The 24,641-nt window shown below is 35.8% G+C and overlaps 5 protein-coding genes across 5 annotated transcripts; 2 read left to right on the forward strand and 3 right to left on the reverse strand.

Annotated features, from left to right (window-relative positions):
* Window positions 1–118: 118 nt before the first annotated feature.
* On the forward strand, window positions 119–597 carry BDCG_16469 (uncharacterized protein; the record flags this gene model as incomplete). The annotated part of the gene is made up of 2 exons (XM_045425698.1): window positions 119–292; window positions 319–597. 2 exons carry the CDS (start codon window positions 119–121, stop codon window positions 595–597), a joined length of 453 nt encoding a protein of 150 aa, XP_045279825.1.
* Window positions 598–6,707: 6,110 nt separating this feature from the next.
* Window positions 6,708–7,067, forward strand: BDCG_16470 (uncharacterized protein; the record flags this gene model as incomplete). The annotated part of the gene is made up of 1 exon (XM_045425699.1): window positions 6,708–7,067. One exon carries the CDS (start codon window positions 6,708–6,710, stop codon window positions 7,065–7,067), a length of 360 nt encoding a protein of 119 aa, XP_045279826.1.
* Window positions 7,068–11,705: 4,638 nt separating this feature from the next.
* Window positions 11,706–13,010, reverse strand: BDCG_16471 (uncharacterized protein). Its single transcript, XM_045425700.1, has 2 exons — window positions 12,351–13,010; window positions 11,706–12,328 (listed from the first exon to the last, which is right to left on the reverse strand). Exons 1-2 carry the CDS (start codon window positions 12,454–12,456, stop codon window positions 12,066–12,068), a joined length of 369 nt encoding a protein of 122 aa, XP_045279827.1. The 5' UTR covers window positions 12,457–13,010; the 3' UTR covers window positions 11,706–12,065.
* An 8,401-nt stretch (window positions 13,011–21,411) lies between these two features.
* Window positions 21,412–22,506, reverse strand: BDCG_01891 (meiotic recombination protein DMC1; the record flags this gene model as incomplete). Its single annotated transcript, XM_045417436.1, has 2 exons — window positions 21,412–21,420; window positions 21,583–22,506. 2 exons carry the CDS (start codon window positions 22,504–22,506, stop codon window positions 21,412–21,414), a joined length of 933 nt encoding a protein of 310 aa, XP_045274244.1.
* A 296-nt stretch (window positions 22,507–22,802) lies between these two features.
* Window positions 22,803–24,559, reverse strand: BDCG_01892 (meiotic recombination protein DMC1; the record flags this gene model as incomplete). Its single annotated transcript, XM_045417437.1, has 9 exons — window positions 22,803–22,870; window positions 22,952–23,114; window positions 23,180–23,202; window positions 23,266–23,693; window positions 23,761–23,864; window positions 23,969–24,064; window positions 24,235–24,290; window positions 24,393–24,432; window positions 24,524–24,559. 9 exons carry the CDS (start codon window positions 24,557–24,559, stop codon window positions 22,803–22,805), a joined length of 1,014 nt encoding a protein of 337 aa, XP_045274245.1.
* Window positions 24,560–24,641: the final 82 nt, after the last annotated feature.

Consider the following 24,641-nt stretch of genomic DNA (forward strand, 5'->3'; position numbering starts at 1 on the left):
TTGAACAGTCAAAGATCTCTGAAGTAAGAGTAGCAGATTTGAAAATGAGGAGTTCATGAATACAAAGACTCAAGGATGAATCTCAAAGCTCAAACACAGTGTTCAAACTGTCAAAGATATGGACACTTTGCAATCTCATGTTTTAGAGACTCAAAATGTGCATTCTGTGCCAGAGATCACAAAACTAGTGAGCATAAATGTGAAACATGCTCAAAAAGAGGTGAAATTTGTCAACACACTCTGCTTAAGTGCTCTAATTGCAAAGAAAAACATGCATCTAACTCAAAAGAATGTATGTTTGCTCCTAGAACTCAAAAGAACTGGAGAAAAGATGAAGCTCAAAGTCAATCTAGAACTGAAGAGAAGAGTCAAGCCAGTAAACTCACAACTGCAAGCTCAAAAAGAAGAAACTCTCAACTATCTAAGTCTTCAAACTTCAACTCTTCAGCTAAATGTAAACAGAACTTGAATCCTCAAACTCCTGTTAAGATTAGAGAATTGAGAAATGACTCTGATGATAAACTAGATATAATGCAAGCAGTTGAGATTCCTACTTTTCAGAACAGTTATAATCTACTATCTGATGATAGTGATTAGATTCTACTCTACTCTCTTTTAGTATGAATATACAACAAAAACAACAAAAAAAGTTTAAAAACTCTTCAAAAATCACATTTATTCAAAATAATGTGAATAGAAACTCAAATTGTATTTATTCTTGTCTTCAAATTGCATTTGAACAAAAAGTTGATTTTATACTGCTTCAGGAGCCGAATTTTGATGCTGAGCAAAAATATGTTATTTCTCATTCAAGCTACTACTGCTTTTTATCTCAAAAGTCTGAGATAAAGTCAAGAGTAGTGATCTATGAAAGAAAGAGATCAAGATATCAATTTAATCTAAGATTTGATATCATGTCTGATCCTGATATTCTGGTGAGTGATATTATAGATAAAGAAAATGAGTTTGATACTATACAGCTCATAAATATCTATAATGAAAAGTCATTGAAGAAAAATAACAATATCTGAACAATTGATAGAGGATTTCTGAACATAACTCCATCAAGAAACTCTATAATTGCAGGAGATTTCAATGCACATCATCTCTGATGAAATTCAGAATGCAAGAGAGCAGTGAGAGCTGATAATCTGATTGAATGAACCTTTGAGCATTCAATAGATTTGGTTAATAAGTCTGATCAACAAACATTCTTTAGAAAAGGCATGAAACAGAAGTCTATTATAGATCTAACCTTCATGTCACAAAATCTAATGAAAAGAAGACTTGTAAACTGGTTTATTAATTCAAATGAGACATCAGAATCAGGTCATGAGATTATTCAATTTGATATTGAACTGAGTGAAAAACAAATGAGTGAAAATCCTCTTCTCTCTAATCAGTATAACTTTGAAAAAGCTGATTGGAAAGCAGTTGAAGAAAGCATAAAACAGCTAAAATCTGAAAGACAGAATGAGCTATATTGAAATTCTGGTCAAGATATCTCAAATGAAATGCTTGAGAATAGAGTGAAGCTTATTACATCTATTATTCTAACAAGTGTTAGAGATAATATTTCAAAAAGAAAATCTTCTGAGTATTCAAAACCTTGATGAAATGAGAATATCTCATCTAAAAGAAAAGAATTAGCTACTGCTAGAAGAGATTGAAAAAATGATGTAATATCTGATGAAGAGTTCAAAGCTGTCAGAAATGAATATTTTTCAGATATCAAAAGAGCTAAAACAGACTGCTGGAATAAATTTCTTGAAGAAGTACAAGGGAAGGAAATTTTTAAAGCTTTTAACTATACTAAAACAAGAAGTGTAGCAAAACTTTCAGCCTTAGAATATGAGTTTCAGAATGAATCATATACAGCAAACTCTTTTGAGGAAAAATATCAAGCTTTCATGAGAATTCTCTTTCAGAACTCATCAGACTCAGATTCAGATTCAGAGGAAGAGAATATATCACTTCTCAACTACATTGATGAAAATGACTGGGAATGGCCTGATCTTACATAAGATGAATTAGAGTCAGCTATCTTCTCAAGTTCTGTTAAAACTGCTGCAGGTCCTGATTCAATTAATCACTTGATTATTCAAAATACATATTCCTACTTAAAGAATGAATATTTTGAGCTCTTTTTCAATCTCTTGAAAAATGAATATCATCCTGAATGCTGGAGAGAAGTCACTGGAGTGATTCTTGCAAAACCTAATAGAAAAACTTCAATTTCTAAGTCATATAGAGTAATATCTCTATTGAACTGTTTAGGAAAGGTTTTAGAAAAGATAATAGCTACTCAACTATCTTTTATAAGCTCTATAGATGATTCTCTTTTATTCAGTGAACAAATGGGAGGTAGAAAACAGTGTTCTGCAATTGACACTGTTCTCTCAGTTGTTCATAATATTCAAATAGCAAAGCATGAGGGTCTGGTCTCAACTGCAGTTTTTATTGATATAAAGAAAGCATTTGATCATGTTTCAAAGTCAAAGTTAATTCAGACATTGAAGATATTAAAACTGCCACTTTCTCTAATAAAATGAGTTAACTGTTTTATGTCTAAAAGAATTATACAACTCTTCTTTGATGGAATGAAACAAGACAAGACTGAGATAAAAATAGGAGTACCACAGGGATCTTCAATCTCACTCATTTTATTTGCAATATACACTGCTAGACTGACCGTGTGACCGTGTCTGGGACCAGGACCAGATTTTTTGATAGTCCCATTACCAATTTGACTGATCCCATTACACGGTTTTAACATTATATAGTGGTCCCATACTGTCCCAGTGGGACTTACTGTCTACTCTTGTCACATTTTCCAAATGGGACCATGATTTCCACTTCTCATTTTAAATTATTTTTATTGCTTTAAATGACTTTAAATCTCATTTGAGCGTTACCAAAAAGCGTTACTTTTTAAAAAATTAAAAATAGTCTAAAAAAAACCTTAAAATGTCTAAAAATAGTAACTTTATGCCAAGAATGGGACTAAATGGGACCAAATGGGACCACTTTCTCATTTTTTTCAAGTCATGGTTCCATTTTAAGATCTGATATATAGTCACTTTACATGTTTTTTTGATAGCCAGTCCCAGCGGGATTCACGCCAAGAAATGTATGGGACCAGACCAAATGGGACCAAACGTGAAATTCATGGTCCCGGCGGCCAGTCTATACACTGCATATCTATTCAAGAATAGAAATATGAGAATAGTGCAATCTCCGAGTTATGTGGATGATATTGGTCTAGTCTACAGCTCAAAAACTATCAAAGAGAATTTGAAAGTAATTGAAGAAGCTGCAAAGAAAATCTTTGTTAGAGCAGATATCAATCAAATTCAATTTGATATGAATAAAACTGAGTTAATTCATTTCTTTTCTAGACTCAATGAGAAAGAACTATCTCTAACTCTTTTAAATAGAGAGATTAAACCCAGTGTAAATGTCAAATGATTAGGAGTATGGTTAAACTCCAAGTTGAATTTTAAATATCACATTCAACAAAGAACTGTCAAGGCAGAAAGACTATTGAACAACATAATCAGACTATCAAATACAGAGAGAGGTCTATCCTTTCAGGCTATGAGACAGTTATATATAGCCTGTATCACATCAGTAGCTGATTATGAAGTTCAAGTTTGATGGAATAATCAAGGGAATTTCACTGAACTCTTTCAAAGTCTGCAAAACAGAGCCTTGAGAAGAATTCTGAAAGCATTCAAATCATCTCCTATTAAAGCAATGGAAATTGAAGCTTCAATTCCTCCTCCTGCTATTAGATTTGAAAAGGCCTGTATGAACTATGCTCTGAGAGTTGTAAAGATGAGCTCAAATCATATAATCAGAGAAAGAGTCTCTTCTTCATTTCCACCAATTAACTCTGGAAATGAACTGGATTGGAATAGATTTCTTGATTGGAATGAAAATAATTCTTCAAAGAAAATGTCTTCTCAACTGTACAGACTATGCTCTCTGATTAAAAATCAATTTTCTTCTTTAAATGTTGAAAAAGTTGATCATGAGAAGTTATCTCTCTGGAGAGAAAAGCTTGAATCTCTTATAGACTTACAAATAAGTGAACTATCAAAAGAGAAAGAATATGAACAGTATTTGAAGAGAATTTCTACAATCAATATAAAAGACTCTATTCTGGTTTATTCAGATGACTCAAAAAATGAGAACTTGAATAGATTAGGCGCAGGCATTGCTTATACTGAAGATAATATTAATTTTATCTCAGATTTCTGAAATCTAGGCTCTGAATGTGAAGTCTTTGATACTGAACTATTTGCAATAGTGAAAGCTTTCAAACTCATTGAAATAAAATCTTATAAAAGAGGAAATTGTTTGAAAGAGATATAAATATTCTCTGATAGTCAAGCTGCTTTAAAAAGACTTAGAAATAGTCAGATTCATAATGATCAAATGAATCTTGAACTGATCTTAAACTCTGTTTTAAAAATTCAAAAGAGAAGAATATCAAAGCTGATAATTCATCTGCACTGAGTTCCTGCTCACATGAATATTCATGGTAATGAATTAGCTGATTCAGCTGCAAAAAAGAGTGCAGAATTAAGTAGATCTATTCAAAAAATTGTATCCTGGTCTTTTATAAAGAGAAAAATAAAAGAATCTTATTTAGACAAGTGAAATGCAAGCTGGCAGAAACAAAAGAAGAGTATACATTATTCAAGATTTGAAATAAAACTCAAGTGAAAATCTTGTTTAATTAAATGTAAAAAGAAAATATTCTCATCTATAATACAGCTGAAACTAGGACATGACTATTTCAAATCTTATATACAAAGATTTGATGATAGATTTGACTCAATAGAATGCTCATTCTGCAATACAAATGAGAATTCTGAGTATATTATAATGCACTGTGCATTATACAATAGTCTCAGAGTCAGATTGAAAGAGAAGTATAATCTAAATTAATTAAATATAAGATTCTTATTCTCAACTGAGACAGGAATTAAATACTTAATAGACTTTCTATCAGAAACTCAAGCAGCTATAAGAAAATGACTAAATTCAGAATTATCTGAGTATGAAGAGAAGGAAATTAATCAGATATAGTCTGTTAAAACAGCTATACACTCTCTTTTAATAATTTGTTTTATTATAGTCTCTCTTTACTTTATCTTTTTCTTTATCTTTTTCTTTCAATTTCTTTCTATCTATTTATTTAATGTGTCTATCTTTGAGACTGTGTTCTTTTTCTCTTTTCTTTTGTCATGATATTGTCAAATGATTTCAAAGTATCAAAAGATGTTAAAACACTGCAATTTGTAAACAGTTTTTGTATTCTGAGCTGGAATTTTCTGATTTTGCATATCTGAAATTGATGAATGTATAATAGTTAACTTTACAGACATAGAAAAAACTCTGAGAACTAAAGTTCTCAGGTAGATGTCATAGTCTCTGACTACATACATCTATAATTGAAGAATAATAATAATAATAATAATAATTAAAAACTGTTTCTTCTCAGATACTTTATAAGATATTATCACTTATATAATCTGATTTTACTATTTAAGTTAGCTTATTACTTATTTAAGGTTAGCTTATAATATAATTATCAATTCAGTATTAAAACAGCAATAAATATCTGAAGAAGTATTTAAGCTTACTGAGATAAGAATCACAGTTAATATAGTGATTGATCACGTGATTTAGAGAGATTGCCACGGCTAATAGCCGCAAAGACCGTAACACTTAATATTACAAAGTAGAAAACTTAATCTTACTAAGTATATTACTTAATCTTATTATATAATTATGACTCTAATCTCATATAATACAGTAATAATCAGTTAATAATTAACTTTCAATCTTTCAATTCACTTATTTATTTAGCTTATTAATTAATTAAAGTATATATAGCTAATTCATAATCAATTAAATAAACAGATAAATTCATATAGAATATAAAGAGATATTTTACAGAATTTTAAAATATATCAAGATAAAAATATTTAATAATTAATTTTAAATTGATTTTAAATTAATTCTGAATTAATTCTGAATTAATTATAGTAATAAAAATAAACTTAATCTATATATTTAAATAATTAATAATTGATTGAAAATCAGTTGATAATTAATTTAGTATTATTATTAAATTCAAGAATAATTTCAGTATTAAATTGATTTTAAATTGATTTTAAATTGATTCTGAATTAATTATTAATTAATTATAGTAATAAAAATAAATTTATTCTATATATTTAAGTAATTAACAATTGATTGAAAATCAATTAATAATTAATTCAGTGTAAATTATATAAATACTTACTTTATTACTAAATTCAAGAATAATTTCAGTATTAAATTAATTTTGAATTGATTGTAGAATTGATGATAAATAATTAAGTGATTTCAAATTATAAGAAAAGATGTATTAAGTGAGATCAGATAGTGGCATATGTTGGTGATTACTACACCTACTCTAGTCACGTGCCACCCCAACCTATTCATTTAGTGTAACTCGCGTAGTTAGATTACAACACAACAATGTTATTCTCCAAGAGGTTATGAAGCTCTCTACGCAATGAAAAGCTGCAAAATAACATGCAATTGACATCTCCACGCATCGTTACAAGCGTGCCTAGATGATTTATTGAGTGATTGAACCCATGATTAATCTAAGATCCGGGGGGACGCCTGACTTAACAAAAGAATACATGCCTCCAAGATGGAAAAATGAGAAAACACCAGAGCAGCAAACACAAGATCACAGATCACTGTTAACACCAATAACAAATCAGAAGGCAGCTCCTGGGGCGTTTGAGCCGGACAAAACCATCACAGAAGAACAGTCTGATGAGTCCAACATATACAAAGACTCGGTTGAAGGCATCATCAGTGAGATGTCAGGCAATGCGGGGGGCCCAAGTGGCCGGAACAACAATAGCTCAGCGAGTGAGGAGACTCACATGAGACTAGAAATTGCAAGACTTCAGCATGAGGTTGAGCGGATGAAGATCAGTAGGGGTGACTCTGCAGATGATGAGATGGGAGCAGACCTGACAGAATACCTTTAACAGAAAGAGAAGACATCTGTCATAATGAAAGTTCTTGAAGAATTCAGAAGCCAAGTAAGACTCATCAAAAGACTGATTGTTCTCACTGAATTCATTAACTACTCAATGTGAAGAGAGGAAATTCTTTTGACTGCAGAGCAGTCTGAAACTGATGATATTCTTGAAGATAATAGCCTTGATGAGAATGTCACTATGAACATGCAACATTTCTGAAAAGAACACAATCTTTGATTATATAATTACATGTGGTCTGCAATTGTTCTGCAGACCAAGGCTCATTTCACTATACTCAAGGAGTTCAAATTATCAGCTTATGCTCTATGAACTATTATAGAGAATAACTTTTCTGAGAGGTCTGCTGTATACAGAACTCATTTATTTGAAGAGCTTATTGAAATGATCTTTAAAAGCAAAGAATCTGACAGAGCTTTCATTGAATGTCTGATTGCTATAAGAACTGATTATATCTGTCTAGAATATGAGATCTCAGATGTTGTGTTTTTTAACAGACTGCTTACAGAAGTCAACAGAGGTTGAGCCTCATTTATAAGGAATTAAATGAATCAAATTGACAAAGATAATACTCAACTCTTAGAGAACAATTTTATGAGTCTGTGCTGTGATATTCTTTTACAGCTCTCTGCTGTGAATGAAGTAAATACTGATGTGTCTAGAAATTCTATCAACAACGCGCAAGATAAGCATAAGAAAGGCAAGGACAAAGAGAAAGACAATGACAAGAACAAGAACACTGAATTCAAATCTGAACATAGAGGTAATGATGCAAGGACCTGCTATCATTATCAAAAGGTTGATCATATTCAGACTGACTGTTGAAAGAAATACTCTGAGAAATGTCCTTCAAATTCGAATTCCAACACCAATAGAAACAAGGATAAAGACAAGGATGCGGAGAATACAGGTGCTGCTCCTATTCACAATGTTATGAAGCAAGTATTTTGCATCAAAGAAAAGGCCTATGCGAGTGACCAGACAGGAAAAGATACCTGGATTCTAGACTCTGAATCGGGCGCCCATGTCACACCCCACAGGGATCTTGTCATGGCAAAACCTCAGAAGGTGAAAGTGATGTTGAAAATGACAGACAGAATGATAGTCTCAGCTATGACTATAGAGAATATCAAGATACCTGTTAAAGAAGCAGATATGCTGCTAAGCAGTGTTCATTATATTTCAAAATTGAAAGTGAATCTTATGAGCATGAGTAAGCTCATATGTCAAGGTTATATCTTCAAACAACTGATATATGAAAATAATCATGTCATATTGCTTATGTCTCCTGATAGAATGTTCTCATTTACTGTAAGATTGAATGATAGAGATATCTATGAGATAGAAAAGTCAGTTATATACAGAGACTTGATCTGATTTACTATACTCAATGATGATTTTGAACCTGTGAATACACTGTGAATAAAGAATAATGACACAATATTGACACTATCTGAAAGAAATGATACAAAGATTATAGAACTTACAATGATGCAATGACATTAAAAGCTAGAACATCTGAATCCTGTAGATATTGCAAAAATGACAGCAGATTCATGACTAGAAATGAGAATAAAGAGTGACAGAGCTTTGCCATTCTGCAAGACCTGTGTACAGGCAAAAATGACATGTTCAACCTTTGTATCTATGACACAAGCTGTCAAGCTGGTAATGAGATTCTTCATTGATCTGGCAGGGGGTGGAAAAACACTTTTCAATGAGAATGACACTCTCACTAGAGAGGGTGCAAGCTACTGATTGAGTATAACAGATGATGCAACCCGTTATAGATGAGTAATTCTTATGATGAGAAAGAGAGAATCTACTGCAAGATTAATGAACTTCATCACAGGTATTGAGACAACTACACAATATTGAGTTGAAACCCTACACTGGGATGATGAAGAAGAGTTCAAAAGTCAAGAACTTAAGACCTACTGTCAGAGCAAAGAAATAGCATATGAAATAACTACACCTGACACATCACAATTGAATGACTCAGTGAAACATGTGAATTGAATAGTTGCAGAAAAGATGCAAAGCCTACTATTTGATAGTGAATTAGAAAGAGAACTTTGAGATGAAGCAATGCAAGCTGTGATCATGATGATCAACACATTCTCAACATCAATGAAGATATTTGAATGTAAGAAAGAAACATCACTTACACCTTTTAAAGTGTGGACTGAGGTGCAACCTTCTGTTCATTGAATATGAAGATGAGGGTGCAAGGTCTACAAGAAGGATTTGAAAGTGTCAAATAAGCTCACAGATAGAACTGATGGCAGGAAATGACAGCTGGTTGAATATCAAGAATTACATCAATATCATGTGTGGGATTCTGTTGCATGTTGTCTTGAGATTGCATGAGATGTCATATTTGATGAAGCTCTTGACATGGATGCAAATACACCTGTAAATACAGTGAGGGAATTCAATGAATTGTCTAATAAATTGAACATTCTGAATGCCAGAGAAGGATGACAGCACTGCTTACTACAACACCTAGTGAAGAAAAAGCCAGATGTTTTAAAGATGATTGTCAATGAAGACTTAGAGAATGCAATTGATTCAATCTATCTTCTAGATAATGAGACACAGCTTGTCATGAATGAAGAGTCTGAAGACCTCATTAATAAGAATGATTCTGTTCTAAGTATTCTGACAGATCAATCAACTATGCTGGTGAAAGTCAAGAGAAGCTCAGACTGAGACTATTGACATGAAGCAATGAAAAAGAAGATTAAAATATTTGAACAGAAGAAGATATATATTGTTATTGAGAAGACTCTGGAAATGAATATTCTTACAGATAAATGAGTATATAATCAGAAATTCAATAATAAGAGAGAAATCATTCACTTTAGAGCTCACTGAGTGATTAGAGAGTTCTTGCAACAGCAGAGTATTCATTATATGAGATTGTATGCTGCAGTGGTATCAGGGCCTATATCACACAGCCTATTCACTATATTAACTGTCAAAGAATGAAAGATTAAATTGATTGACTATGTATCTGTGTTTTTGAATGACATACTATCACAGAATGAGATGATCTATATACAACTGCTCACAGGTGTTAAGCACAGCAGAGGGGGCTTGATGAGACTACTCTGCCAGAGTCTATATGAAATGAAGCAAGCTGCAAGAGTATGGTATTTCCTAGCAACAGAACACCTCATCATATTAGAATTCAAGATATCATCTTATAATGATGAATTTCTATATCACTCTGTCTGCAAGATCTATCTGACATTGCATGTTGATGATTGTCAGATAATGAGATCTCAAGAACAGTAATTAGACTGAGTATTGAGAGAGATTGCAAAGAGATTTGAGATAAAGAATGTTGAAGAGACTAAGTCATATCTTGAGATGAAGGTTAAACATCAGAGAAATGATGATCTAGTGGTTACACAGAGTCATTATATTGAGGAGATTCTTGAAGATTTCAGCATGAATAAGATGAATTCAGCTGGCACTCTGATAATGGCCAGCATATGACTGGAATTCTCACCTGATGAGGGGGGAGGATTGGATGATGACTTTACAGCTATGAGATATTGTCAAGAATTGAGATCATTGCAATATTTGATCTCAAGCAGCTGGTCAGACCTGGCATTTGCAGTCAACTATCTCTCATGTTTTAACTCACATTCATACAAAGCATGTTGAGCAGTGTTGAAGCATGTTCTATGTTATGTCAAGAAGATGAAAAACCATGATATATTATACAGAAAGAAGATCAGTGATGTAGGCCTGAGTTCTGTGACATACTGTGATTTGAACTGGGTGAGAGCAGATTCTCAATACAAATTGACTACTGACTATGTTATATTGATTAACAGGTCACTGATCTCATAACAGTTGCAGAGACAGACATCTATTATCAAATCAATCATAGAAGCTGAATATATTGCAGCTAGTGAGACAGCTTGTGAGATAATCTGATTGAATGATATGTTATATGATGCTGAGTTGATGAATAATGGAAAAGTGAAAATATGCTCGCATCTATGAGTTGACAATAAGGGAGCAATTGATCTAGCAAAGGGGGAATCCTTAATATGAAGGTCACATCACATTGAGATTAGATATCATATTCTCTGTGATTTGATTGAAAAAGGGGAAATCATGATGGAACATGTTGGTTCTACAGTGAACATAGCTGATGGGCTCACCAAGCCACTGGCGAAGCCTGCGTTTGAAGATTTTGTCAAAAGGATTGGTTTGAAAGAGATCAGAAAGGAATGATTGAATGGTAATGATGATACAGCGGATCAATGGATTTTGCATGTATTTCTTGATTTTTACAGTTATTACTGTACAGACGCCTTTCCTAATAAGGAAATCAGGGTCTGATTGATGTAATTAATTATTATTGCATTTTCAAAAGATTTGAGGATGGGGGAGGCCCCGGGTGGCGGCTTATAGGCCACGGTGTAGCAAGGGGGGGTGTTGGTGATTACTACACCTACCCTAGTCACGTGCCACCCCAACCTATTCATTTAGTGTAACTCGCGTAGTTAGATTACAACACAACAACGTTATCCTCCAAGAGCATAAGCCACATTTACAAGATTAGCTTACATAATAAGATCAAGTGACGCACTTAGTGAGGTCAAGTTTGTGAGAGAGGTTGAACGTTGGTTGGTTGTTATTGTTATCTAACTAGTAGCTAGTGAAAGCTAAATATATGTGTGTGGGTCACGTGGGTTAGGGCTTGTGTAGTAGCTCCAACACCCCCCCATGCTACGCAGGCCAGTTAACCCACGCAGTCAAAAGCGCCCAAATCATTCAAATCTGCAATAAAAATTAATTACAAAAAGTAGAGTCTAGTTTCCTCATAATGACTAGCTCCATACATGAAAAAACATAAAAAACATGCAAGAAGAACGCCCAAATCCGTCCTTTCAGTATTGGTATTACCCCCAGTTGTTCTAACGCCGCGGGATCTCATTCTTATTATTTTTGTGGTTTTCATCGTCATAGGCATAGGCATAGGTCATCGGCATAGGTCATCATATGGGCAATCGGTGGCCCGGCATCATATAGGCACTGGGGCCTGGCATCGTAGGCACTGTGGCCTGGCATCATATAGGCACTGTGGCCTGGCATCATATAGGCACTGGGGCCTGGCATCGTAGGCACTGTGGCCTGGCATCGTAGGCACTGTGGCCTGGCATCATATAGGCACTGGGGCCTGGCATCGTAGGCACTGTGGCCTGGCATCATATAGGCACTGGGGCCTGGCATCGTAGGCACTGTGGCCTGGCATCGTTATCGGTATATCCATCGTTTTGGCGTCGATATTGGCGGTTATGGTTATGATTATGTCCGTGACATCATTGACACCACGGGTTATGGTTATATCCATGATATCGTTGATACCACGGGGTTATGGTTTTGATTATGATTATGGTTTTGTGAAATCTGACCTCCGGATCCACAGTATTTTTGATATTGGTATTGTTATTGGCATTGTTATTGGGCATCATTATCAGGATTTTTGGTGTTCTTGTCATTCAACTGAGCAATATGCTGTCTCAGAATGGCGGCTTCATTGCAGTCTGTCATATCTTCGCGTTCTGGAGGATTATCTTGGGCTTGATTATTCTTGTTGTCTTCGCGCGGTTATTGATGTTGAAAAGGATCCAGCTATCTGATTCTCTGGGATCTCTTCGCGGTTGATTGATCTCGTATTGACAGGCATTTGATATGGGGTATTTGAATGAAAAAAGCAGCTATTTGAAAAGCTTATTGTATGATTATTGCATGGTTATAACGCTTCGTAGAAGTGCAAGGGCTTCATAACCTGTGAGAGAGGTTGAACGTTGGTTGGTTGTTATTGTTATCTAACTAGTAGCTAGTGAAAGCTAAATATATGTGTGTGGGTCACGTGGGTTAGGGCTTGTGTAGTAGCTCCAACAAAGTTTTCTGTATACATGCTCAACACTAGATATTGAAGGATAACGTTGTTGTGTTGTAATCTAACTACGCGAGTTACCTAAATGAATAGGTTGAGGTGGCACGTGACTAGAGTAGGTGTAGTAATCACCAACACTAGGAACCTACGGACCTGTTGAGAGTCCCGCGGTTGGTCAGCTCTTCTATCAGCAGGCGCTAGTGATGATCGAGCTCTTTTGCCTCAGTAGTCTACAGATTATGAGACTGTTAAGTGTGAGCTCTGCTGTGATCAACATGCATGAGTTTGATCTCAGAATGAACTTAAAAATTCCTAACAAATACTCTGAACATTTTAACAGTGTCAAGAGACATTTCAGAAGTATGCTTTAGAAGTCTCATAAGTTCTAGAACTGAGTGATTCAGTTCATTATTAAAAAGAAGTCATTGTGAGAAGATCACTGAAGAGAGTCACTGAGAAAAAGTACTGTACTCTGTGATAGCTGGTCTGAGAGAGAGTGTTGAAGATCCCGCGGTTGATCGGCCCTTCTATCAGTAGGCGCTGATGATGATCGAGCTCTTTTGCCCCAGTAGTCTACAGAAGCCACGGAGCTTATGTAAGAGAATTCTACCATCATGTCTTCTTGTTAAGACAGGAAGCAGAAAACTTGACCTTGCTAAGTGCGTCACTTGACCTCATTACATAATCATGACTCTGACCTCGCATAATACAGTAATAATCAGTTGGTAATTGACTTTCAATCTTTCAATTCACTTATTTATTCATTCATTCAGCTCATTAATCAATTAAAAAGCATGTATAACTGATTCTGTCAGGTCACGTGATCTGGCTTACTAATCCCTTCATCATATAACTTTTCACAAAGCTAGCAATCTTTCAATCACACAAGCTTTACACCTTTCACAGGTTATGAGACTCATTTTGTATAAAATCACTGTCAATTCAGAATTTCTTGTTAATATACTCATTATTTAAACTACTGCTTCATTTGATACACTCATCAGAAGTTAAAATTGTGTTATTCTATCAGTATTAATGCATTTGAGATCTTGATAATTAATAATACTACTGCTCACTTAAAAAAGAGGCTTGCAGAAAATGCATCACATTTGTAAAAAAAAAAAAAAAGCAAGAAAAAGAGAACAATATTAGCAAGAATTCAATAAATAAATACTAAGATGACAGATTCAACACAATCTTACTTATATATATGTTTGCAATCTTGTATTCTTTTCACTGAATCAGTTAAAGTTGATGATAATTCTTCATACTTATACTCTGTCAGTGAACATTCTTCTGAAGTTTTTGAAAGCTTCATTGAAGAACACTCTGTAACACTCTCTCAATTTGAAGCTGGTTTGAATACAGCTTCTGACATGATCAGACTGACTCTCTGATCTACTTAACAGCTTGATGAAGCTGGTTCTCTTGATAAGAATATTGAACACTCAGATGTCTACTGTTCAGATGAGGCAATATCAGATTAACAGATAAAGCATCTCAAGATAATACTTGAGATGAACAAGAAGAAGCAAAGAGTTCTAGAACTTGAACTATAACTGAAAAAACTCTGTCAACAGAGATTCTCATTCTCTACAGATCAATTACAGAATATTAATAATTATTCTATCATTACATTAACAGTCTGTACAGTCACATGAAATTCTAATCTCAGTGAAAGATTGAAATTCAATCATTATAAACTGAATAGCTGTGTTGACAAGGTAATCTCTCAATTCAAGAAAGATGTCAAGAATACTATGAGATTAAACAGTCTGACTAATACATTTAATTACATTATATGAAGCATCTTCATGAAATTAAAACTGATTGATGCAGAGTGCTGATATATAATAGAGAAATAACAGACTCAGAACTGTTTACAAAGAGATGATGAATGAGTATCATTCTGAAACATCAGAAACTGATGACTCTACACATTCATCTTGAACTTCTTGAGTGCAGGTGTCAGATCATGTTTCTTCAAGTATGATGAAAATTGAATTACTTATACTCTATGAAATGCAATTGAACAGAAATACTCTGTCTCTAAAACACAGTTACACTGTGAGACAGTTCTGAAATTCATATCTCTTAATGACATACAGGTTATCAATCTACACACATTCTTTGATAAGTTTCAGTTCATTATTACAAAATTGAAGATGTTAAATACTTCTCTCTCAGATGTATGAATATTTAATACCTTCTACTCAGTTCTACTCAACAATTGAAGGAATTATGTGCAGAAGAAAATAGAGAAGATACAGGATTTTAAATTCACAGCTGTGATATTGAATATTGATCTTCTCATGAAGGAAATCTGTTCACAGCTTGATTCTTCAAAAGATAAAAAGAATCTGCAGAATATAGATTCTGCGGTTAACACAGCTACAACAGCTACAACAGATACAATAATTACTACATCTATCAATTTTAATAACAATACATTGAATCTGGCCCGTGAAGACTATACTGAATGTGATTGTAGCAGTATACAAGAGAGCTTCTAAAATCATCAGAGATCAGGAAATTCACCTACATGTTCTGAATATGAGAGATCTCACTTTAACATCTGTTGATTGATCAATTCAGACAGTACTCTGAATAATTGAAGAATAAACAATGCTGCAAGAATAAAGAAATTCAAGGAAAAGAAGAAAAAGAACAATAGTAAGAATAGAACTTAACTATTTATTACAGATAAATCAGAGACCTATCAGATGACAAACCTTGCAGAGGTTATCAATGTGTCAGTCTGTTTTATAGAATCTCACAAGAATTCTCTCACTATATGAGATAGTGGCATCAGATGCCACATAGCAAGTGATAGATCATAATTTTCAGAACTTATAGCAATCAATGATTCAACAGTTTAAGTGATTAACAAGATCATTATAAAGGTTCAGAGTGTCAGCACTGTATTCATCTCAGTGAGTGAAAGATTGATAGAATTCAATCATGTATACTACATGTCAGAACTATCTGCAAATCTGATCTTCACTGAGCTGATGAAATGTCAGAGCTATATTCACTGTGATATGCAAGTTAATGCTGAGAACTACTTTGAGTTTCTGTTATCTATTAACAGTGATATCTTCTACATCAATCTGTCTTATAATAATATTTACATTCTATCTGACAGCTCACTGACATTTCATGAGATAATGAATGACTCAATGTATAAAGCAGTGACATATGTGACTGTTCTGAAATCAAAGACAATCTCAATAGATTACAATCTGAGTACTGAGTCTTTGAGATCTTTCAGTCATGAGAAGATTGAACAGTTAATCAACTCTAAGAATTCAGATACTGATTTCTTTATTATCTTATCTTTATCTTGATTATCTGCAGTTCTTCTGAAACAGCTTCTGATAGATGAGTGACATCATTGACTTGATTATATCAGTGAAATTAGTATATTAAAAATGATCAGAGATCTGTGATTTGATATTATTATTATTAATCTGAAGAAATTATCATTCTGTGCTACATGTGTTAAGACTAAACAGAAATACACTTTCTACAAGAATTTCACATCACATCATGTCACCTGCAAGGCCTTGAAGATTTGAGTGAATATATTCAGTGATGATGAGACTCTTGAAATCAAGAATAATATATCATCTTACACTGGCAAGAAGCTTGCAATGATGATAACAGATGATGTCACTCATATGAGGTGAATATTTCTATTGAAATGCAAGAATGAGATGTTGAGATATCTACAGATCTTCAATCAATTCATCAAGAATCTGCTGAGATGTGACATTGCAATCATTCACTCAGATTGTGAAGAATTGAATTCAAATGCAGTCATGACATACATGCTCAGTGAAGATATAAAATGAGAGCTGACTCTCTCTTATACTTCACAGCAAGATAAAGTATCTGAACAATCAATCAGTTTAATCATTGAGAAGTTCTGATCACTATTAATAGACTCTTCAGCTCTGAAAAAGATATGAGATGAGGCAGTTATTGCAGTTACAGAGCTGCTTAATCTTATATCAATCTCAACAATATTGTATGAAGACTCTGAAAATACAAAGCTGATTACACTGTATAAGGCCTGGCTTGAAGCTCTATCTTCTGCACACAGTATTCACTGATGAGGTTGCAAAGCATTCTTGAAGATAGTTCTCAAGCTCATCAATAAGATGACTTCTCATTTCAAAGAGTTGATTTTTGTGAAATATGATGATTTTACTAATTATAGATTGATGAACCTCTTCAACAGGTGTTTATACATATCAAAAGATATCATCTTTCAGAAGAACCTTCATCTTGCTGATTCATCAATACTGATAATACACAACCTGAAGATTCTACTCAATGCGGCCTGTAAAGTGACTGCAGTGATTTTTTCAGTGACATCAGACCTACTCACTGTGACCTGTCAAGAGACTGCAGCAATTTCTGATCTGTTCATTGATGAGAAAATTCAATCTGAGTGTTCATTATTTCTTATACTCACTAATAATTGATGAATTGACTATGATATCTCTGTGAGAATATCTATCTTTTTAGTGCAGAATACACTGAACTTCTCAGAATTCACAGTTGAATTGAATAATTCTCTGATATTTATAAGAGATATCACTACAGTGAGGAAAGCTTCAGTGAGAGACAGTCTTGAAGATCTACTCATCAATTTCAAGATCACTGTACTTTCAATTCTGAAAAACCTCACACACATCAAAGCTTCTATGAAATGAAAGTATTATTATAAGATCTGTATTAAAGAGATTAACTGTTTGAAACAGATAGAAGTCTGATAACTGATTGAGAGAATATTATAAATGAGTGTTCTTCACAGTCAATGAGTATTTGATAAAAAGTTCAATAATATAAGTGATGTAATCTGCTATAAGACCTGCTGAGTTGTCTGTGAAAATCTTCAATAGAAGAGAGTTAATTACTCAAGAATCTGTGCATCTATTATCTCTGCATTCATCTCACAAGCTCTCATAATAATCTCAGCATTCTGGAGATGATATATTCTGCAGATTAATATAATAACTGCTTTTTTAAATGCTCAACTGTCTGCTGATGAACAGATATATATGAATCAACTCACAGAATTCTGTGAAGACTGTGATAATCTTATGTGTGAGTTGATACAGAGACTCTATAATCTTAAGCAAGCAGTACTCTTATGATATGAGAAGCTGTGAAAGATGCTATTACACTCAGACTTCTATGTCAGTTTCTATGATGCTGAATTATTTATTCATGATGAAAGACAGATCTATATAATCATCTACATGAATAATGTCTGTCTCTACAGCCTGAAAATTGAAGATCTGAACTAAGTCAGAGCTGAAATTGTCACTAATTATGAGATCAAGAATGTAGAGGATTTCAATCACTATTTAGAAATGAAGATTGATAGAGATTCAACTTCATTAACATTGTTTCAATTCCTCTTTATAAGAAATCTTCTGAAGAAGTTCTTAATAAATAACTGTCATTCTACATTCACTTCTATGAAGAAGAATGTTGATTTCATGAATAATGATGAGAAACTGATTATATACACAGCAGAATTTATTCTACAGTTCTATCAATTCAGTATCAAATCTCTGCAATATCTGGCATTTAATACATGTTCTGATATGAGCTTTGCTGCAGGATTTCTTGAACAATTCAGCTTCTGGCCTACATCAAAGAACTGAGCTGCATACAAGTGTATGCTTCAATATCTACAGAGTTTAATTAATGAGAGTATAACCTATCACAGAGATGCTGAAATTGAACCTGTAGCATATACAGATACTGATTGAGCTGATAGAGATTCAGGATTCTGTTCAATCACTGGTTATATCATCTACATGACAGGTGATTCTGTTGCATGACAGAGCTGCTGGTAAACAGAGGTCTTCAAGTCATCAACAGAGACTGAATATATTGCATTCTCTGAGACTGTATATGAGCTTGTCTGTCTCTGAGAGCTTCTAGAAGATGCTGAATTCATCTCATCTCATCTCAACAATCTGAATACTGATGATCACTTCATTTTCATCACAGTTAATAGTCTGGCTTATATAATTCATGCTGATAATAAGTCTGTCATAGAGCTATTCTCTTCTGAAGCAATTCCATGCCACTTGAAGTATATAGAGGTCTGTTTTCATATTCTTCAGAATCTTGTTCACAAGAATGAGATATCTATTCAATATGTTTCATCTGCTGAGAACACAGCAGATGAGCTTACTAAACCACTTGAAACATTGAAATATACACATTGAAAATTGAATATAAAGAAGATAGAGAGATAGAGGGATAAAAAATGATGTATATCATGACTGGTTTTTCATTACTTTACATTTTCCAGTCATTTTTTATACCTGTACTTGATTTGAAGGTGAATTTTATATATAGCATTGTGTATAGTTACTCTGATACGTGAGAATGTCAGGTCACATGATCTGGCTTACTAATCCCTTCATTATATAACTTTTCACAAAGCTAGCAATCTTTCAATCACACAAGCTTTACACCTTTCACAGATTCATAATCAATTAAATAAATAGATAAATTCATATAGAATATAAAGAGATGTTTTACAGAATTTTAAAATATATTAAGATAAAAATATTTAATAATTGATTTTAAATTGATTTTAAACTAATTTTGAATTGATTTTGAATTGATTATTAATTAATTATAGTAATAAAAATAAATTCAATCTATATATTTAAGTAATTAACAATTGATTGAAAATCAATTAATAATCAATTCAGTGTAAATTATATAAATACTTACTTTATTATTAAATTCAAGAATAATTTCAGTATTAAATTGATTTTAAATTGATTTTAAATTGATTTTGAATTGATTATTAATTAATTATAGTAATAAAAATAAATTCAATCTATATATTTAAGTAATTAACAATTGATTGAAAATCAATTAATAATCAATTCAGTGTAAATTATATAAATACTTACTTTATTATTAAATTCAAGAATAATTTCAGTATTAAATTGATTTTAAATTGATTTTAAATTGATTTTGAATTGATTGTAGAATTGATGATAAATAATTGAGTGGTTTCAAATTACAAGAAAAGATGTATTGAGCGAGGTCAGGTAGTGGCACGGGCCACATTTGCGAGGTCAGCTTACATAACGAGGTCAAGTGGCGCACTTAGCGAGGTCAAGTTTTCTGTATACACTTGTTGGGGGTCCCGGGTTGATCGGCCCTTCTACCAGCAGTGCGCTGGTGGTGATTGAGCTCTTTTGTCCCAGTAGTCTACAGATTATGAGACTGTTTAGTGTGAGCCCTGCTGTGGTCAACATGCATGAGTTCAATCTCAGAATGGACTTAAATTCCAAATAAATACCTCAGACATTTAACAGTGTCAAGAGACATCCTAGGAGTGTGCCCTAGAAGTCCCTCAAGCCCTAGGACTGAGTCCACTGAGAGGAGCCACTAGGAGGAGTCACTGAGAGGAGCCACTGAGAGGAGTACTGTACTCTGTGATAGCTGGTCCGAGGGGGGGTGTTGGGGGTCCCGGGTTGATCGGCCCTTCTACCAGCAGTGCGCTGGTGGTGATTGAGCTCTTTTGCCCCAGTAGCCTACACTTCTACTATAAAAGGCCATGTAGCAGCTAGCTTCTCATAATACAACCAACTACTCAAAAAGAACTCCTCCATCAATCTGAGACTAAATTTTTATTTGAAAAGTGAATCTGAGATCTTTAATATTTGAAATAAAGTGATTTGAGATCAATGTAATAAATACAAACTGTAATCAGAAGTAATGGTTTTGGATAATATAATAATAACTGTAATTGATCCTCGTCCCAGACACGGTCACACGGCCAGTCTATGCAGGAGTCAGCTGATATCGCGTCAAAATAACTGCAGAATAAGAGCAATAGATGTAGATTGGACAGGAGTGGTCAAAATTTAGCTCGTGCGTTCATTAATACCCAGCCTCATATCACAATAGAAACAAGAAATGTGCCGTTGTGATCACTGTAACATGGACCTGGCAGAGGGTTGCAGACCATATCGGATGTCTTCATTACCCACCACTGCAAGTTATTTTTCGGATATCATCGTGTCCCGTAGCGGATCCATATGGGTGTTCGTTCGCAAACACGTCCAAATTTGACCAGGTGGATGGAAGTATTTTGAGAGAAAATATCCTAAGGGCTACTTTTATAGGACGATAATCTTGCTAGATTGCAACGCAGGTGCATTGGTCTGAGAACACACGAACTGTCGTAAAATTGGTCGACCCCGTACGAAGGTAGGCCAGGCCTGATAATATGTCACCCCATACTGTCGTGTATAGCGCTGGCTGTCTCCCCTAAACCAAGGCAAGACCTGTCAAATTCCGCAGGAAAAGATTTATATCATCATTTCTCGAAATACCGCACTAGCAGTCACCTTACTCAGGCTGTATAAAATATTAGCACACGTATCAAAGGTAGATAAACATCAAAGAAGGCCAGATCCCAGGGGCCACCCATCACGTAAATCCACACGCATAAAAAGAAAAGAACATCAAAGGGGAAACAGAGTAAATAAAAGAGAATCAAAGAGAGAAAATATAACGTACCCTAACCTTCCCCCTCCTCCGCCTCATATCTTCCACCTTCCTCTTATCCTCCTCAAACTTCCGCAACAACTCCGTCTGCCTCTCCTTCCTCTTCTCCCGCGTCTGGAACCGATAAAAGTCCCCCAGCCCCTTAGTCTTCTCCTTATGCTTCTCCGCCAGGGCCCTCATCTCCTCCTCCCTGGCTACAGAATCAGTCTTCGGCCCCCTCGTAACCGTCACAAAGCCATCGTCATCAGGCACCTCAGCGCCCTTCGCCGCCTCGCGCGCACGCGCCTCCTCAAACCTGCCAAATATACTCATGTAATTGTTAACGGTGCGCAGCAGCTCAGCGCGTGCGGGATATCGTAGTTTGTTATGGGCTTTGTACCGCTGGATTCCTAGGGCGGGGAACCGGCGGTCATCTATGCCCTGGCCCCAGACGAGCTTGGTGCGATTTTTCGCCGCCCTTTTCGCCGCCTTGAGACTGGCTTCCATGCTGGGACGGTCGACGAAGATGACAACGGCGTGTGCGCCGCTGGGATGCAGCTCACGATCCCATGTTCGTGGGAGCTCTATTGTGTCTAGCTCTACTTGTAACTCTTCGGTGCTATCGCGTTTTCGTTTCTTGGCGTTGGTGACGGGGGTGGGGGTGACGGTGATGGTTGGTGGTTTTTTGACGGCCGTGTCGTGGAATTCAACCCGCTCAACTCGACCGGAGGATAATTGAGCGCCAAACAAATGTCGCAGATGCGTTTCTGTGGCGGTTACTGGAACATTTACAACGAAAAGCGAGCGGGCGGAGTCTGCGTCGGGGACTCGGGGTTCGTGTGGACGGAGGTAGATGTAGTGCGTCGCAGAGCTTTGAAATGAAGGCATTGGTGGGAGATCTATGGGAAGAACTGAGTAGCCTGATATACTCAGCGGAAAGACCAGTTTGGGTGCCATTTTGTAATTGTCAATATGTCCCGTCTAGTGTTTTTGTGCTTTCGATTCTAGATAATTTTTTAGAGTCGCCAGTAGTAGCTCAATCGTTGAAATTAACTTCAGAGGATATTTTACACGGGAAAAAAGCTTGGCACCGCCGCTAATCCTTCCCTTGGTACAAGTACTATAATGAAAACCCCCTGTCAATAGCAAAGACGCATATATATATAAATATTTTTAAAACATGAAATCTCCGCAGCACGCGAGACCGCGAACTTGATTGTAAATAAAGTTGGCCATTGTTTGCAACATCGAACCTATATCTTGTCTGGATCATTGATACCTCCATTCGTGATCACGTAAATGGCCTCGCGCTCCGGACAATCTAAAGACAAGTTCAGTGAACAAACTTGAACATATCACGACCCGACCTGGTTTTTGATTTTTTTTAAGGCAAGTTATTTACCTGGAGAATCCTGAATCTTTGCAACTCTTTCATCACCTCGGCCTTTCCGAAGCAAGACTCGAGTGGTTGAAGCGTGTGCTAGGATATGCCCTCCAACTGGTTTGCGTCCATCCGCACCAGCGAACAGGGCACTTGCTCCAGGATCGCTTTGTACCTGATTTGTCTGTGGGGAGGGATAAGCATAGATATCAAGCGGAGTTAACTCTCTCCAGCCTCCGCACAACTTACCATCAAAACGCAAACGTTGAATTCTAGAACGCAACTTGTGAGCCAAGCAGTCCACAGGATATGCGGATGGACACATCTATACTCACCTTCCGCCATGTGCGCGAGTTTCATTAGGAACTGGTTCAACTTTTGCTGTCGATCCGCCAGTTCCCCGCGCCCACAGTAATCGACGCGAAAACAGTTCATGATGCTGTCAATGATCAGCAAGCGGTACTCACCACCCGCAAACTCTTTCGCCAGCGTGTTCAGAAGCTCCAGCTGGTGTTCGCTATTCAGTGCTCTTGCATACGCAATGTTTTCCAGCGCGGAATCCGGGTCAACACCAAACCGCTCCGCGATTTGTGCAATTCTTTCAGGGCGGAATGTGCCTTCGGTATCGATATAGGCTACTTTACCTTCCGCGCCCCCCATGTCCTTTGGAAGCTGGGCTACGACAGACATCGTGTGCGAGAGTTGCGTTTTGCCGCAACGAAACTCGCCGTAGACTTCACTGATACTCATGCTCTGAAATCCACTGCACAGAGGATAAGTCAACGTCTACTCGAGAACCATCAACGTTCAGGGACATTTGCTAAACGCACCCGGCCAAGATAGAGTCGAATTGTTTGCTTCCGGTGGAAATCCTTACGACCCGCTTTCTCTGGTGGCCAAGCTCCATTGCAGTTATGAATCCAGACGCTGAGGGCTGCATTGCATGCTTAGGTCAGTTTAAAAAGGGTTTCCCTTATGCTCCCACCAGCCCAGCAACCACTAGACGAACGAACAGCTTTGGAGTGGGGATACCCATACCTGGCATTTCTGAATAGCCTCCTTGATTTTCTCTACCTTGACTTCACTGAAGCCCTTGATTTTCAGCAACGTCTTTCTTGTGGCTCCATGGACAGACTATAATATATCCCGCCAATCGTTCGATACCCATTGCGCTAAGTGTTAGTATTGACTAATTATCAAAATGCCCCTGATACCCTGTGAAAGGACAGTAGCAGGAGGTATAGCATCATCAACTCAAAAGGCAAGATAGGGCAGTGAATGAGATTGAAGACCAGTTATCGTACAGCAACAGTATAAAACCCGTTTGCTTTCAGTTTCGTAATATCCGCAGCTCCAACACCTACACATAACGACGATCAGAGCGACTCTTTTAGCTGACCTGTTTCTACTGTTCTGGAATGAAAATGGCTGGAATTGAGAGGCAGGAGTGCAGAGAACTAACCGTGAGCTTGGATGCCGTCGATATCGACGATGAAGACATCCTGTCAAACAACGGATTAGACCTTGGTTTAATTGAGTGCCTCATCGAGAGCATCATCTGAACAACACCAGGAGTCAATGTTCCTCTCTCACATCATCAAACTCATCACTGGCATTTGACGCAGGCATGACTTTCCCTCCTAGCTCAGCTAACTATCTAGCCACTAACAGCCACGGACAAGGTGAACGGGGAAGGGGGAGGGAAATATTT

The sequence above is a fragment of the Blastomyces dermatitidis genome (genome assembly GCF_000003525.1).
Source record: "Blastomyces dermatitidis ER-3 genomic scaffold supercont1.2, whole genome shotgun sequence".
NCBI classification, from domain to species: domain Eukaryota; kingdom Fungi; phylum Ascomycota; class Eurotiomycetes; order Onygenales; family Ajellomycetaceae; genus Blastomyces; species Blastomyces dermatitidis.